Source organism: Somniosus microcephalus, chromosome 4 (assembly GCF_052327205.1).
Source record: "Somniosus microcephalus isolate GS21.2 chromosome 4, FLI_Smic_1.0, whole genome shotgun sequence".
Lineage (NCBI taxonomy): Eukaryota > Metazoa > Chordata > Chondrichthyes > Squaliformes > Somniosidae > Somniosus > Somniosus microcephalus.
The window spans coordinates 268,023,667-268,041,766 of record NC_140990.1 but is presented as its reverse complement, the minus strand read 5'-3'; the positions used below and the strand labels follow the sequence as shown (position 1 = coordinate 268,041,766).

The 18,100-nt window shown below is 42.8% G+C and overlaps 1 protein-coding gene and 1 pseudogene across 2 annotated transcripts in view; one reads left to right on the top strand and one right to left on the bottom strand.

Moving 5' to 3' along the window:
- Positions 1-2,669: 2,669 nt before the first annotated feature.
- LOC147120444 (uncharacterized) lies at positions 2,670-3,772 on the bottom strand (annotated as a pseudogene).
- Positions 3,773-5,323: 1,551 nt separating this feature from the next.
- The window catches only part of itgb6 (integrin, beta 6), a 105,027-nt gene continuing 92,250 nt past the window's right edge, over positions 5,324-18,100 (top strand). For both annotated transcript variants that reach the window (XR_015078192.1, XM_085986390.1), the window contains exons 1-6: positions 5,324-5,602; positions 6,073-6,152; positions 7,146-7,350; positions 7,963-8,209; positions 17,568-17,733; positions 17,855-18,016. Coding sequence is in view for 1 of the 2 variants with exons in the window: in XM_085986390.1 (XP_085842516.1) it covers positions 5,542-5,602; positions 6,073-6,152; positions 7,146-7,350; positions 7,963-8,209; positions 17,568-17,733; positions 17,855-18,016 (921 nt within the window). In the remaining variant the exon portion in view is untranslated. The remainder of the gene's footprint in view (positions 5,603-6,072; positions 6,153-7,145; positions 7,351-7,962; positions 8,210-17,567; positions 17,734-17,854; positions 18,017-18,100) is intronic.

Genomic DNA, 18,100 nt, shown 5'->3' with positions numbered 1-18,100 from the left:
ACGGGATGGGACAAGACAGGAAAAGGAAGATGGGAGGTGAGAGGACAAGTTAGAGGAAGAGGAGGTGAGGAGGCAGGGACTAAACGAGAGAGGGGATGATCGGTGAGGGTGAGATGGAGAAGGTGGGGGAGGGAACAGGATAGAAGAGAAGAGGTGGTGGGTAGGGGAGAAGGCAGAGATACGGGAACAGGGTGGTTTGAGGAGGAAGCAGAGGGAAAGATGGGATTGGGAGGGGAAGAGACGATAGGACGGAGAGCAGAGGGGAGGATGCGATGAGTTGCGGGGGGGGAGGGGAGGATACAGGGGTTGAGCTGGTAGGTCCAAAGGTGCCCTTCCCTCCCTCTTCTCTTTCCCTCCCACTCCTCTCCAGCTTCTATCCCTCCCCTCCTCTCATCCCTCCCCTTTCCTGTCCTTGCTTCCCATTTCTCCTCTCCTCTCCTCTCCTCCCCACCCCTCTCTTTCCCTGTTTAAGTATTTACTTGCCTATAGGTCTAATTGTCAAAACAGTTTGAGGCAGATCTAGGAGGAGAACCTGAATATTGAAATATCTTTTGAGCATTAGAGATACAGTCCCCACCACTTACACCATCCACGCTTATCATGAACAGACGCCTAGCAAATAGCGCTAACCATTTGCTTGTACCATAGGAGTCAATTACAAAGCTGCACTGACTATTTTGGCCAGTTCAATAAGTTTTTCGTACCTCGTTAGTCCCCTGTACCTACCAAATTAAAAAGCTCGGCTGATTTCAGGCAAAGTCAGGATATTATTGGAAGGTTATTTCAATCAGGAAGTCCAGACTATACTTTCAGTTTGAAATAATCTATTAGGAAATAATCTATTAGGCTGCCCCAAAAAGCTGTCGAAGCTACATCATTACATAAATTTAAAACAGAAATAGACAGTTTCCTAGAAGAAAAGGGAATTAAGGGTTACGGGGAGCGGGCAGGAATTTGGACATGAGTCTAGGTTCGGATCGGTCATGGCCCTGTGGGTAACGGAGCGGGCCCAGGGGGCGTGTAGCCTGATCCTGCTCCTGTTTCGTGTGTCTAATTCTGTTAGATTCAGGAGATAGTCCTGTCATAGTGGATTGGCGGTTAGGATCAGATCAGCCATGATCTTATTGAATGGCAGAGCAGGCTCGAGGGGCCGATTGGCCTACTCCTGCTCCTATTTCTTATGTTCTTATGTTCTTATTTATGTAATTCTTTTGAAATGTGTATCTTTCTTTGGTGATAAGAGCAGGAAATGCCCAAGCGAGAGGATTGTGTTCTTCCTTAGTCATGCAATTTCTGGAAAACTTATTTTAGTGATATATCTACCATTGTGCACTTTACAGTCCCAGGATTTTGTTAACGTTGTATAGGCCTTCTAAAGGGGATAGTCAGTCTGTTGGTTACCTAACCTAAACCTAACCTAACCTAACATAACCGGTTGTGACTCCTGTTCTGTTGACTCATTCACTCATCTATACCCTTGACTTTATTTGATTGATTTAAACTAACAAAATCCAAAATACAGCATATTAATACAAATACTATCATATACACGAAAACTAGGTTATCACATACATCACAAATAAGTAACCAACAAGAAATAGAGAAAACAACTCTGACGGTATATTCTGTAAACAAGACAACTTAGTCTCCTCACTATATCTGTTCATCTTATACTCATCAGATATGCAATAGAAGGAAAAATGTTGTCAATATTTTTGTGCTATTTGCTGGGTAAGAATGTGAAACTTTGTTCAGGTTGAATTCCAGTAGGTATCCTGCTTGACTCCTATGTTACAAGCATTGAACTACGCCTATTCAATGCTTTTAGCATATATTTCCAGGTGTTCTTGTTCTGGCTTTGATCTCTTTGATCTCTATGCCTGCAGGATATTCTAACTAGGTTAAAAATATCTAACGGCATAATAACCTATTAGACCAAGTATGAGCTTTGGGTAGAACATTCCTTTCCAATTTTGTAAGGTTTTTTTGCACTAGTGTTGGTAAGTGTCTTAACTGCAACTTCAGATCAAACCCCACTACTGTAACAGTGTGATTTATCCCATTTACCACACCAGCCATTCCTATGGCCTCTTTGCCTCATATTACTAATTGTATATTAAGTAGCAGATCTCCCATGATGTTTGTCACAGTAAGGTGGCCAGCACATTATTTTATGATGACAGAAATGTTATAGCATGTAACACAAGGTCAGGGGTGTCAACCTCAATTGATATGGTGTGCCTGATCCAATATCCTGGCATTTAGCACAGGCCACATTCAGCAAAAGTTATTAAAGTAGAAAAAGATAAAGATAAACCACATTGGTTCTTACTTACATTTAGATTTTATTTACTGCTACTGCTGCTCCCTGATACCTGGCAACTCTTAACTTGAACCATTGCACCAATATTTGGAGCAATTGTCTGGGCTGAGGCCTGTCTTGGATAAAAGCATGAGAGCCACTTGTCAGTACAGAACTTTGTGCCTTAGGCACTAACCCTGGTAGTGCATTTCACAAACTCACAGCTGTCTGTGTAAATAAGTTTCTCATGCTCCCTGTTCTAATTATTTTACATTTAATCTTATATCTATGGTCTCTCATTTTTGACCTATCAACCACTGGAAACAGTCTGCTCCTATCTACCCTTGTCCCATCTTTCATAATTTTAAACACCGCTATCATATTGACACTTACTGCATTGAGTATGAACAGGATGAGCCCAAATAGAAAGGGCACAAAGTCATAATATGTGTGAGAGTGAGCCACCTACCATTTTGGTCAGGAATACACCTTTGATTTCCTGTACTCCTACTATGTTATACAACCACAATTGTCTGCCTCAGTGATTATTAGCTATAAACTACAAGCACATATATCTGCAGAACATACCGTGTAAGCATTATCTCTGGATTCTCCACAATGGAGAAGAGAACTATGAGAAGAGGGGAAAAGAAGAACCTTTCATTACTATGGCAATCTGCGTCCTTTACTATGTAACCTTTACTTCTCAAATATAGTAACTCCCTTCTGGCTTTTTTCAAGGTTTTCTTGGCTGTCCTTCGATCCTTTATTCATTTCATGTATTTTACCTCATGGAGATGGGTCACAAAACAGGCTTAGGAATTGTTCATTCAAGAAACTTCTTCTGGCACGAGCTCAATTTCCACCTTCTTTCACATCTCTACATTTCTCACAGAAAAAGACATCGGGCATTAGACTTTCATTTTTTGGCACAAGGTAGGAGGATCCAGAGGTTGCACTGGTTACATTCAATCATCAGCCTGCCTGTAAAGTGTTTCTGACAAGAAACATGTCACCAGGTCCCACTAGTCATCATCTGATTCCACTAAGATATCTTCATCCATTGTCTATGATTTGCCTTCACAAGCATTAGTTTTGCTACCATGACTATTTCCCATACTGAGTCACTATTTGAGTTCCATTTTATAGTTCTCAGTATAAGTGATCTCTGGATTTGGTCTCAGAGCCTCAGAGAGGAAGTTTGCTTCACCACCTCCTCATCTGAGTCTGTTTCACTCAACAAGCTTTTGATCTTTTTCTCTGCTTTTGATTTTTGCTCCTTTTAATGTGGGCAAAGCTGAACTTTTCCCCATCGAACTCCTTCTTCTTTTCCATTTTTATTCCCCACCATTTGCTCTTAATCTCTTTATTGTCAGAACTCTCTGATCTTGTGTAGAGAGAATATTTCAACTTCAGTCTGTCGACCAGCACATTCAGGTGGGGGAATCCATTTTTCCATCCTGTAAAATATTAGCGGATGTATCCAATTTAAACTAGTATTAACTGCAGAGCAGAGGAGCACGAGGTTGGACTGTAGAGTGTAAAAGTGGCAGTGCAGGAGGAAAACTCTCATCAGACTGTGAGGAACGGGTGCAAGCTGAGCACTCAAACCCAACTGAAAAAGTGTGAGCAGGTGGATAGAGTGGGTAAAAGTAAAGTCGTGATTTGGAGGATCAGAGAGCATAAGCAGGGGAATGGCATGGGAGTGGCTGAGGATGGGTGAAGGAGTGAGTGGGAGTTGGAGCAGGTCTAGCCATGGGTGGGTTAGGGAGCCAGAACAGGTGGATGACAATAGGCCCAGGATAGAGAAACAAAGGTGCAGGCAGTGGTAGACCTGGGTGGACTGTAGACCCAGGCTGCACTGGGGAAGTCCCATGAAAATGGGCATATTCAACATAGAGAAAGGAAACAAGAAAGGAAGAGGTCTTCGGTATGTGGAGGCTGCAGGTGGCAAGTAAAATTTAAAATTCAATTCAATTCAAATAAACCTTAACTGGCAGCAGCAGGAAAGAAAATAATACAAATTAAAAATTAAAAGTTTATAACAAACTTAACAGAGATGAAAATAAAACTTACCTCCACTGCCACCTGGAGCAACTGACCTAGGAAATGGACCTTGGAGAAGCAGCAGTGCTGTTTAGCATTAGGAAGTCTGAAAGATAAATAGGATCCAAAGTACTGTATATATAGATAATTAGGACTTGGGCATTGGGAACAGAATCTCAAAATCTGCTGACAGCACAAAAGTAGGAGACATGGTAAACAGTGAGGGGGACTGCAAAAGAATCCTGAAAGACAGACTGGTTAGTCGAATGGGCAAATGGGTGGCTGATGGCATTTAATGCAGACAAATGGGAGCAAAAACAATACAATCTAGAGGCTTTTTTTTACATTGACAGTTAATTCACATTGCTGAAAACCTCTTTTTTTACTTTCCTAGTTCTTGTTTGTCAGTATTTTGCATGGACAAGCCCCCACTCGCTACGACAGCCTTTCTCAACAGGTTTGCCTCTCTCAGGTATGCCACTGGCCGGGGTGACTTTCGAGTCGGGAATGTTTGCTCGGGCTTGTGGAGTCAGGCGTGTAAATAATGGAAGAGACGCTCTGTGCCACTGGCCCTTTCTACAAACATTCATGTGGGTAAAATTGCGTGTAAAACCCCATTACTTTTGTTAGGTGGTCTGTGTTTAACACTCATTTACCCAAACATCTATTATCACGGAAATCCTGGACTTAGAAAGTCAAAACAAACAAATCACAATTTCCTTTGGAAGTTTTTTGATCCGTCGGGTGTGCCGGATTTTAGCAGCAATGTTGTGAATATGAAGAGTGTTATTCTGAGAGTGGAGGAGATTTGCCGGAAGTGGGCAGCTGACAATAGGCCAGGTGTGCGCTCCCTGCCTCTCCCCAGGCAGTATTCTTATGGTCTGCGCTCTCTGCACCTTTCTAACATGTTTACTTCATACCTGTCTTTACCATAAAAGGAAGAAGGAAGTTGGCGAAGGGCAGGGGCGAGGCGGCTACACCATGGTGACCATATTGCTCCCAGACGCCAAGTGTCAGCAGTCTACTCCACCTCCACAGGTAGAAGGTAAGGAGCACGTCCCCTACTCTGTGTCTGCAGCTCCTCCCACACAAAGCGCGAAGCTGCAGGTATCAGGAGCTTCTCAAGTCTTCCTTCGCTTGCTGCTCGGAACTCATCCTTTCTGCCTGTTTACTGTGTGTTCAAATCCAAAGACATGGGAGTGGACCTGGTGACAATCGTGCTGCTTCTGGCAAAGACACTGAGTCGTGCTGAAGGTGAGTTCATGGTTACAACACTTTCCACTTACTCTTTAAGTTTTTTTTTACGCAGCATGAAAGCGAGGTCCAGTAAAGTCTGCTCCATGACCTTGAGTATTGCCTGAGGTTTCTGATAATGTGCAGTGAAACTATTTAATTGTGAACTGAAATGATGTTTGGTTTTGCATAATGTTACCTAATGTGTGCAAGTATCATGCCCCTATGTACAGATTATGAATTGACATCTTCTGAATATTACACCTGATTTTGGGGGGAGGGGTTGATTTCTTACTCTTTGGAATGCGTTATTATAATCCGTTCATTTGATCATTTTATTTCAAAGAGTAAGTTTTTTTTTAAATCATCTACTTGTTTACACTTACCAGTTAGTGCTAGTTGTCAGGTGTTTTATGTTCTTGTCGGTCGCTGGCACATTATTCCCTTGATTCTTGCTCTGGTCACTAATTCCTCCATTGTTTTCCCCGCAGGTTCCTGCTCTTCTGGGAGTGCAGTCACTTGTGAAGGCTGTCTGAAGCTCGGGCCGCAGTGCGGTTGGTGCTTTCAAGAGGTAGAACAGACGCTTTAAAAACATTCTCAACTCTTCCAATGACAATCTTTACATTTACTCCAGTATTTATTGAAGTCTTAGCTGACACTTTGAAAGTTTCCTTTTGTGTCGGTTGTTCGTGAGTTCGAGCATGAGGTTAATAGTTAATCCATTAAAACCACAGCCTTCTCCTCGATACTTGTGCGTTCTACGTGTGGTAATTGCAGTCCACTGAATTACAGTAAAAGTAAATGATTAATCCATGTTATGGAATTACTTGAATGTGTTGAACATGGCAAAGTGTTTGCTCATGTCGTGTACAACCACAAGTTACTGTCGTCGCGCAAGCATTACTGAAGGCGAGGAATTCTAAGGGCAATTCACCTACCCCGAAAATATAGCTGTCAGTTTCCAACCAGAAATTTACACCGACTCAAATGTATCGGTTATCTTACCTGTGTAAACACCGTAGTCTTATTTAAGTAACCGCGGGCTATTATAAACAGAAAATCGCGGTTCTGAACAAACTTGTACAAATATTCCTCTCAAATGGCATAGCGAGTGAATCCAGGCCTGTGGGCTAGAATGCACGCTGTATATTGTATCGAGAAATAGAAAAAAACATTACAAATGGCGTGTCGTTCCCATTATCCAGTTCGAAATAAATATCTTGCGGCAAATAATACTGGAGCTCACGTCATCAGGTAGAGTGAGCACCGGGCCAAGGTATAACTCGTTTGAAGCGGTTTTACTGATACTCAGAATCATCATGAAGTATATTTTCGGGGGTTCAAATGGAATGTTGGTTTGAGGATTTGAAGATTATTGTTTCCTGATCAGGATCATGTACAGCCACAGTCTGGCATACGTAAAGGATTAGGAAAGGCAATGTGATTGTTCGGAGATTCCAAAATTCTTTGTTTTCGTGTGCCACCTCTAGCCTTATTTTATTTTGGAAAACACCCCGATTACGATGACTAGATCTAGACATGGAATGTGTATTGTTTATTTTAGGACTTCAGTGACGATTCAAGCTCTGGTGGAAGATGTGATACTCTTGACAATCTTTTACTGCGAGAATGTCCCCTGGAATTTATCGAGTTCCCCGTCAGCCACCTCAGGGTTATAAGAAACGAGGCTTTAATCGTGAACAGCGAGAAGAGGGACGGGAAAAGGACACAAATGTCTCCACAAAAACTTGTACTTAACCTGCGACCAGGTAAACTCGATGAAGAGTGGCGTTCTTGTGTACCCGCAGATGCACCTGAAAGGAGAGCGCACACAACTTTTAACACAGGCTTCATTGAAATATAACGCACAAACTACCCTGTCAAGTGATATTTGTCCTTTTATTGCCCTGAAATGCCAGCGTCAGGAAGCCTGGTTACAGTGTTTTAATTTGCCGCAAGAGTAAAAGATGAATTTAGAGGTTTAAGCACTCCATTAAAAGGGAGTAAATAGAATCAAAAAATAGAACAGCCCCGTTCGGTTCCTCGTATTTTTACCATTAATCACTGAATGTGAATAGCGCCTCGAGTAACAGCGGGGACTATCTCGCTTGAGTAAAATAAAGCTTTATAAAATGTACTGTACTGGAAACTTTTTAAGGATAAAAACACCGAATTTAGTTTTTTTTTAAAGCGGTAGAGGTCCTTCTCAATATAAAAACAAATCTTAATTCTTAATGAGCAGAATTAATAAGAATTGTAACTCTATAAATGTACCCACATATTCATGCAGTCAGACGCCACGCACTCGTTTTTCAGATATTCAACACCTCAAACGTGATGTTTGTTTTGGGTTTTAATATGAAAAAATGATTTTCTAACAGGTAGTCGGGTGACATTCGGAGTGGATGTGCGCCAGTTTGAAGATTATCCCGTTGACCTCTATTTCCTAATGGACCTTTCTGCCTCTATGACTGATGACCTGAACAGAATTAAAGAACTGGGCTCCTCTCTCTCCAAAGAGATGGCCAAACTAACCAGCAACTTTAAACTGGGCTTTGGAGCGTTCGTAGACAAGCCGATGTCTCCTTTTATCAAAACGACACCGAATGACTTAGCCAATCCCTGCTGGTATGCCATTTACATTGTTATTAATATACACGGCGAGCCTTCACGCATTTTTCAGAAGCCCGGGAAGTGTAGGAAAGTCATGGGTGCGAAGTAATACGACAAAAAATGCTTCGTGACGAAGATCATCTATGTTAATGCCGACCCAAAAATAAAACTGCTTTTTCTGATAACCCCCAAAACAGGGCTGCACTTGAACATCAATTTAAAACAAAGCCATTGTCTGCCGAATAACAAACGCACATTCTGCTAACTATAATATAAGGCTTATTTCTCTTAACTCTAAAACAAAGCTGCTGTTCCTGCTAAGTTACAGCGCAGTTATTCTGCACATTCTGGTTGCTGTGAAACTGGTTTAAAACCAACATTTGACATTTTAAAACTTAAGTCTGAAAAGAGTCCAAGCAGTCAGCCGAGAGCTTTTTAATATCCAGTTAGGTCACAAGCGTTGCATAGATGTGAAGTGGTGCAGCAATGCTAAGAGCAAGAGTTTTAAAGCAAAACTGCAATCACGGCTCAACCAAACACTGGTGCTAAACAGAATGAGACTCCCTGGGGGAGGGACTTTCAAACTGCTTGGCTCCAGAGTCAGGCTGGGATTAGCTCTGCATTTACACCAGATCCATACTAAACACCGAGTGTAAATACGGCCAAAGTTGTTGTGTTCAAAAAAGAGCCTACAATCCCATAAGCTTTTTTCTAATATTAAAAACTTCACCAGCAGATGGAAGTCACCGAGCACAGCTATGCAAATGGTGTTTACAGCTGCTGTTATTATCGCCACTGAGGTGGAGCCAACATTTAGCTGCAGAGCTTTGCGCAATATGCACAATCTTGCAGTATTTGAGGAATCTCAAAAACAAAGACTGTAACAGGTCAGGTACAACTACAACGGACCACAATTTGCTGTAGCAGGGCATCTAATGGCGTCTGCCGTTAGTTAGACTTGCCCCTGCACCCTTCAGCTCAAAACATCTTTGGTCACTTCCTTTCTTCCCCTAATGCGAGCTGGTAGCGGAGAAGAGAGGGAAACAGGGTATCCGGGACCTGAGTGAAAAGAGCAACCAACCAGGTATCTCCTTAACCAATCAGATCGAAGGATGGGGAAATAAACAGCAGATGGTCTGAGAAGGAGGTGCAAATTAGAGTTGGTGAATTTAATGTCAAATCATGCACAGAAAGATCATTTTTTTATTCTTCCTGAGATGTGGGCGTCGCTGGCAAGGCCAGCATTTATTGCCCATCCCTAATTGCCCTCGAGAAGGTGGCGGTGAGCTGCCTTCTTGAACAGCTGCAGTCCATGTGGTGAAGATACTCCCACAGTGCTGTTAGGGAGGGATTTTCAAGATTTTGACCTAGCGACGATGAAGGAATGGCCATATAATTCCAAGTCAGGATGTTGTGTGACTTGGAGGGGTACTTGGAGGTGATGGTGTTCCCATGCACCTGCTGCCCTTGTCCTTCTAGGTGGTAGAGGTCGCTGGTTTGGGAGGCGCTGTCGAAGAAGCATTGGTGAATTGCTGCAGTGTATCTTGTAGATGGTACACACTGCAGCCATGGTGCGCCAGTGGTGGAGGGAGTAAATGTTTAAGGTGGTGGAGGGGGTACCAATCAAGTGGGCTGCTTTATCCTGGATGGTGTCGAGCTTCTTGAGTGTTGTTGGAGCTGCACTCATTCAGGCAAGGGGAGAGTATTCCATCACACTCCTGACTTGTGCCTTGTAGATGGTGGAAAGGCTTTGGGGAGTCAGGAGGTGAGTCACTCACTGCAGAATACCCAGCCTCTGACCTGCTCTTGTAGCCACAGTATTTATGTGGCTGGTCCAGTTAAGTTTCTGGTCAATGGTGACTCCCAGGATGTTGATGGTGGGGGACTCGGCGATGGTAATGCCATTTAATGTCAAAGGACGGTGTTTAGACTCTCTCTTGTTGGAGATAGCCATTGCCTGGCACTTGTGTGGTGTGAATGTTACTTGCCACTTATCAGCCCAAACCTGAATGTCATCCAGGTCTTGCTGCATGCGGGCATGGATTGCTTCATTATGAGGAGTTGTGAATGGAACTGAACACTTTGCAATCATCAGAGACATGGCTCCAGGGTGACCAAGGCTGGGAATTCAACATCCAGGGGTATTCAATATTCAGGAAAGACAGGCAAAAAGGAAAAGGAGGTGGGGTAGCATTGCTAGTTAAAGAGGAGATTAACACAATTGTAAGGAAGGATATTAGCTCTGATGATGTGGAATCTGTATGGGTAGAGCTGAGAAATACCAAGGGGCAGAAAAGATTAGTAAGAGTTGTATACAGACCCCCAAACAGTAATGTTGAGGTTGGGGATGGCATTAAACAGGAAATTAGAGACGCGTGCAATAAGGGTACAGCAGTTATCATGGATGACTTTAATCTACATATAGATTGGGCTAACCAAATTAGTAACAATACTGTGGAGGAGGAATTCCTGGAGTGTATACGGGATGGTTTCCTGGACCAATATGTTGATGAACCAACTAGAGATCAGGCAATCTTAGACTGGGTATTATGTAATGAGAAAGGATTAATTAGCAATCTTGTTGTGTGAGGCCCCTTGGGGCAGAGCGATCATAATATGATAGAATTCTTCATTAAGATGGAGAGTGAAGTATTTGACTCAAAGACTAGGGTCCTGAATTTAAATAAAGGAAACTACGATGGTATGAGGCGCAAGTTGGCTAGGATGGATTGGGGAATGTTACTTAAAGGGTTGACAGTGGATAGGCAATGGCAAACATTTAAAGATTGCATGGATGAACTACAGAATTTGTTCATCCCTGTTTGGCATAAAAATAAAACAAAGAAAGTGACTCAACCGTGGCTAACAAGGGAAATTAGGGATAGCATAAGATCCAAGGAGAGGACATATAAATTGGCCAGAAAAAGCAGCAAACCTGAGGATTGGGAGCAGTTTAGGATTCAGCAAAGGAGGACAAAGGAATTAATTAAGAGGGGGGAAATAGAGTATGAGAGTAAGCTTGCAGGGAGCATAAAAACTGACTGTAAAAGCTTCTATAGATATGTGAAGAGAAAAAGATTGGTGAAGTCAAGCGTAGGTCCCTTGCAGTCAGAATCAGGGGAATTTATAATGGGGAACAAAGAAATGGCAGAACAATTAAATACATACTTTGGTTCTGTCTTCACAAAGGAGGACACAAATAACCTCCCAGAGATGTCGGGGAACATAGGGTCTAATGAGAGGGGGGAACTGAATGAAATCAGTATTTGTAGGGAAATGGTGTTAGGGAAATTGACAGGATTGAAGGCCGATAAATCCCCAGGGTCTGATAATCTACATCCTAGGGTACTTAAGGAAGTGGCCCTAGAAATAGTAGATGCATTGCTGGTCATCTTCCAAAATTCTATAGACTCTGGAGCAGTTCCCATGGATTGGAGGGTAGCTAATGTAACCCCACTATTCAAAAAAGGTGGTAGAGAGAAAACAGGAAATTATAGACTGGTAAGCCTGACATCGGTAGTGGGGAAAATGCTAGAGTCCATTATAAAAGATGTAATAGCAGAGCACTTGGAAAACAGTGACAGGATCGGACAAAGTCAACATGGATTTACAAAAGGTAAATCGTGCTTGACTAATCTACTGGAATTTTTTGAGGATGTAACTGGTAGAATAGATAAGGGAGAACCAGTGGATGTGGTGTATTTGGAATTTGAGAAGGCTTTCGATAAGGTCCCGCGTAAGAGATTAGCGTGTAAAGTTAAAGCACATGGGATTGGGGGTAAGCTATTGACTTGGATAAAGAACTGGTTGGCAGACAGGAAGCAAAGAGTTGGAATAAATGGGTCTTTTTCCAAGTGACAGGCAGTGACTAGTGGGGTACCGCAGGGATCGGTGCTAGGACCCCAGCTATTCACAATATATATTAATGATCTATACGAGGGAACTAGATGTAATATCTCCAAGTTTGCAGACGACACAAAGCTGGGTGGGCGTGTGTACTGTGAGGAGGATGCCGAGAAACTCCAGTATGATTTGGACAGGTTGGGTGATTGGGCAGATGCATGGCAGGTGCAGTATAATGTGGATAAATGCGAGGTTATCCACTTTGGTGGCAAAAACAGGAAGGCAGATTATTATCTGACTGGCAATAGATTGGGAGAAGGGGAAGTGCAATGAGACCTGGGTGTCCTTGTGCACCAGTCGCTGAAGGTAAGCATGCAGGTGCAGCAGGCGGTTAAGAAGGCAAATGGTATGTTGGCCTTCATAGCGAGAGGATTAGAATACAGGAGCAAGGATGTCTTGCTGCAGTTGTACAGGGCCTTGGTGAGACCACACCTTGCGTATTATGTGCAGTTTTGTTTGCCTTATCTGAGGAAGGATGTTCTTGCCATGGAGGGAGTGCAGCGAAGATTCACCAGACTGATACCTGGGATGGCAGGAATGACGTATGAGGAAAGATTGGGTCGATTGGGCTTATATTCACTGGAGTTTAGAAGAATGAGAGTGGATCTCATTGAAACTTATAAAATTCTAACAGGACTAGACAGACTAGATGCAGGAAGGATGTTCCCGATGGCGGGGGAGTCCAAAACCAGGGGTCACAGTCTAAAGCTAAGGGGTAAGCCATTTAGGACAGAGATGAGGAGGAATTTCTTCACCCAGAGAGTGGTGAACCTGTGGAATTCTCTACCACAGAAGGCAGTTGAGGCCAATTCATTAAATATATTCAAGAAGGAGTTAGATATATTTCTTAAGGCTAAAGGGATCAAGGGATATGGGGAGAAAGCAGGGACAGGATACTGAATTTGGATGATCAGCCATGAACTCATTAAATGGCGGAGCAGGCTCGAGGGGCCGAATGGCCTACTCCTGCTCCTATCTTCTATGTTTTCTATATCAGTGAACATCCCCACTTCTAACCTTATGATGGAGGGAAGGTCATTGAAGCAACAGTTGAAGATGGTTGGGCCTAGGACACTGCCCTGAGGAACTCCTGCAGTGATGTTCTGGGGCTGAGATGATTTTTTTTTGGATTTTTTTATTCATTGATGGGATGTGAGCGTTGCTGGCTGGCTAGGCCTGCATTTAGTGCCCATCCCTAATTGCCCTTGAGAAGGTGGTGGTGAGCCACCTTCTTGAACCGCTGCAGTCCATATGGTGTAGGTACACCCACAATGCTGTTAGGAAGGGAGTTCCAGGATTTTGGCCCAGCGACAGTGAAGGTGCCGAGGTCGATGCCAGGTGGTCCGTCCGCTTTTATTCTTATTGTTTTTCGTAGCGGTTATTTACAACAGAGTGGCTTGCTAGGCCATTTCAGAGGGCATTAAGAGTCAACCACATTGCTGTGGGTCTGGAGTCACATGTAAGCCAGACCAGGACCAGAATTAAATTGAATTGAATTTAAATTCCACCAGCTGTCGTGGTGGGATTTGAACTTATATCCTCAGAGCATTTGACTGAGCCTCTGGCTTACTAGTCTAGTGACATAACCACTACACCAACACCTCCAACAACCACAAACATCTTCCTTTGTACTAGGTAGGACCCAGCCAGTGGAGAGTTTTCCTGCTGATTCCCATTGACTTCAATTTTACTAGGGTCCTTGATGTCACACTCGGTCAAATGCTGCCTTGATGTCATGGGCAGTCACTCTCACCTCACCTCTGGAATTCAGCTCTTTGATCCATGTTTGGACCAAGGCTGTAATGAGGTCTGGAGCCAAGTGGTCCTGGCGGAATGCAAACTGAGCATTGGGTGAGCAGGATATTGGTAAGTAAATGCCGCTTGATAGCACTGTCAATGACACCTTCCATCACTTTGCTGATGATCGAGATTAGACTGATGGGGCGGTAACTGGCTGGATTGGATTTGTCCTTTTTGTGGACAGGACATATCTGGGCAATTTGCCACATTGTCAGCTAGATCCCAGTGCTGTAGGTGTACTGGAACAGCTTGGCTACAGGCATGGCTAGTTTTGGAGCACGTCTTCAGCACTACAGCTGGGATGTTGTCGGGGCTCATAAACTTTGCTGTACCAGTGCGCTCAGCCATTTCTTGATATCACTTGGAGTGAATCGAATTAGCTGTAGATTGGCTTCTATGATGGTGGGGACCTCAGGAAGAAGCTGAGAGGGATCATCCACTCAGCACTCCTGGGCTGAAGATGGTTGCAAATGCTTCAGCCTTGTCTTTTGCACTCATGTGCTGGGCTCCACAATCATTGAGGATGGGGATGTTCATGGAGCCTCCTACTTCCATTAGTTGTTTAATTGTCCACCACCATTCACGCCTTAATGAGGCAGGACTGCAGAGCTTTGATCTGATTCGTTGATTGTGGGATCGTTTAACTCTGCTTATAGCGTGCTACTTCCTCTGTTTAGCATGTATATAATCCAGTGTTATAGCTTCACCAGTTTGGCACCTCATTTTTAGGTATGCCTGGTGCTGCTCCTGGCATGCTCTTCTACACTCCTTATTGAACCAGGGTTGGTCCCCTGGCTTGATGTTAATAGTAGAGTGAGGGATATGCTGGGCCATGAGTTTACAGATTGTGGTGGTATTCAATATTGCCTCATGGATGCCCAGTTTTGAGCTGTTAGATCTGTTCTGAATCTATCCCATTTAGCACAATGATAGTGCCACACAACATGATGGAGGGTGTCCTCAGTGTGAAGACGGGACTTCGTCTCCACAAGGACTGTGCCATGGTCACTCCTACCAATACTGTCATGGAAAGATGCATCAGCGATAGATTGATGAGGACGAGGTCAAGTAGGTTTTTCCTTCGTGCTGGTTCTCTCACCACCTGCCGCAGGCCCAGTCTGGCAGCTATATCCTTCAGGATTCGGCCAGCTTGGTCAGTACTGGTGCTACAAGCCACTCTTGGTGGGGGTGGACATTGAAGTCCCCCATCCAGAGTATGTTCTGTGCCCTCGCTACCCTCAGTGCCTCTTCCAAGTGGTGTTCAACATGGAGGAGTACTGATTCATCAGCTGAGGGAGGGTGGTCGGTGGTAATCAGCAGAAGGTTTCCTTGCCCATGTTTGACCTGATGCCATGACAGTTCATGGGGTCCAGTGTCAATGTTGAGGACTCCCAGGGCCACACCCTCCTGATTGTATGCTACTGTGCTGCAACCTCTGGTGATTCTGTCCTGCCGGTGGGACAGGACATACCCAGGGATGGTGATGGAGGAGACTGGGACTTGGCTGAAAGCTATGATTCTGTGAGTATGACTATGTCAGGCTGTTGCTTGACTAGTCTGTGGGACAGCTCTCCCAATTTTGGCACAAGTTCCCAAATGTTGGTGAGGAGGGCTTTGCAAGGTCGACTGGGCTGGGTGTGCCTTTGTCATGTCTGATGCCTAGGTCGATGCTGATGGACCATTCAGTTTTATTCTTAGTATACTTCTTTCTAGCGGTTTTGTACAACTGAGTGGTTTGCTAGGTCATTTCAGAGGGCAGTTAAGAGTCAGCCACATTGCTCTGGGTCTGGAGTCACATATATGCCAGACCTGGTAAGGACAGCAGATTTCCTTCCCTAAAGGACATTAGTGAACCAGATGGGTTTTTATGACAATCAGGTAGTTTCATGGTCAGCATTACTAATAATATCTTTTTATTCCAGATTTATTTAATTAACTGAATTTAAGTTCGCCAACTACCATGATGAATTTGAACTCAAGTCTCCTGATCATTAGTAAAGAAAGAGAAAGAAAGATTGGGTTAAGAGAGAAAAAGAGACAGAAAAATAATTTTTTTTAATTGTTTGTAAAATTTGACATTTTTAAAGTCTCCAACAACAATCAATATCTGAAGGAATGAGATTCCACACTTGTTATAGATAATTTTCAGAGCCAGAGAGGTTGATTGGCAATAATTAACAATTATCACATTGCTCTTCATGACGAGACTTAACTTTCTGTGGCGAGTTTAGTTCTTATCTATTGTGCAAGTACACCAACTTCACGACATTCAATACATGTCAATGATGAGGCAGACAGCAAAATGGCATTTTTGCGAAGCTCACGGTGGAGCAGCGCAACTCAGACAGTAACTTTTCGATATTGGTATTTAACCATGCATCTGCTCCTCGCCTGTAGCTGCTGTTATATTTACGCATAAATAATAGCGAGCGCCATTAGCCTCACTGTTATTTGGACAGCAAAATCTGGTCCAACATAACTGCTTCCCACGTTTTGAAATCGATTTCTACTTCGGAACATGTTACATTATATATGTGTGGGAACTCTCATCCCGCTTCTAGCCTGTAAAAGTGTATGGGCCTATATAACTTTGATCTATACAAATAATGCACATCAAAACATATACCCATCTCAGACCAATACAAGTTGTATCACTTTAGCCTTAGAATGCAGTTATATTACAATTATCAGTCTTGGAGTCCATTTACACCACTGCTATAGCATCAATGCCAAGAGGTTTGTACCTGACAGCGATGCTAAAGTTGTAGTATAAATCCATAGGGCCTGACTTGACACAAGACAAGTGGTGTCAGACTTCCAGAGACGGGTAGCTCATACCACTTGTGATGTCAAACTGGGTTTAAAAATATGCTCAGAGGGCCCCTTCCAGCCCCTGAACACTACCTATATTACATTAAAATGCCTAAACAGTGCACACATTGCTACCTGCACTCTCTAAACATTTAAACATATGAATGTAACCAAACCCATGCAGTAACAACTTGCCTCAGACTGGTAGTTGCAGTATTACTGCAGCAGGAGACCACTGTAGTGCTCAGTAGGCAAAAGTGAGTTATACCAATAATTGCTCCTCACATTGTGGTTAGTAACAAAAAGCTCAATGCATGCTTACTTTGACACATATGTAGAGCTCTGCTTTTCATGACTAGAAAATGATGCAATTGGGATAGTATAACTCTGTGCTGTTCACACACTCTCTTCTCAAATCAGTATCAAGCAGTATAACTTTACCATAAGATTCTGTTTCTGTTAATCCTAACCAAAAGTTTAATACAGTAATTTAATGTGTCAATACTTTTATTGAGAAAACATTTGATATGTATAACCTCCACATGCTTCATTCTGGGAATAGATATAAAATGTGAAAAGTGTAACGGATATCTTACCTTTTATTAGTACCTCAATTATCACTTAAAACATTTCAAAGTAACTTCCATCATAGATAGTGCTGTACAAACTGATAAAACCTTTATTTAGAGGATTCATCCTTTTCTGATTAAAAAATAATAATTTCCTTCATGTGTACCTGCAAAGTTCTGTTACACTCTTTTTCATGAGGTGCTCAATATTTTACAAACTCAGGTGTTGCTACATTCTAAACTCTATTGTGCATGGAAGTGGAAAACGATTGTATTTTTTTTTTAAATAGGAGTATCGATGAACATTGTTTGCCCACATTTGGTTACAGACACATGCTATCACTGACTGAGGACACCACAAAGTTTAATGAAGTTGTTCAAAAACAACAGATTTCTGCAAATGTGGACACTCCTGAAGGAGGATTTGATGCAATATTACAAGCATCCGTCTGTAAGGTAAATTAGCCTTTTAAATTCACTTACTTGTAGGATTAGTCACTGCAGCACAGATAGGAAAGAACTGATATAAATGTCCTAAAGCAACTTGTTGAAGTATTAAAAATAATCTACATTTTAGGAAAAAATTGGTTGGCGCAACGATTCCTTGCACTTGTTGGTATTTGTGTCCGATGCTGATACACATTTTGGAATGGACAGCAAGTTGGCTGGAATTGTTATCCCTCATGATGGAAAGTGCCACTTAGACAGCCAGAACGAATACGCCAAGTCAACAGCAATGGTAAAAAAAATATATCTTTTTAAAATGTTTTGTTTACTTGAAAATCATCTATGTTAAAAGCCAAAAGGAATGGATTCAATATAA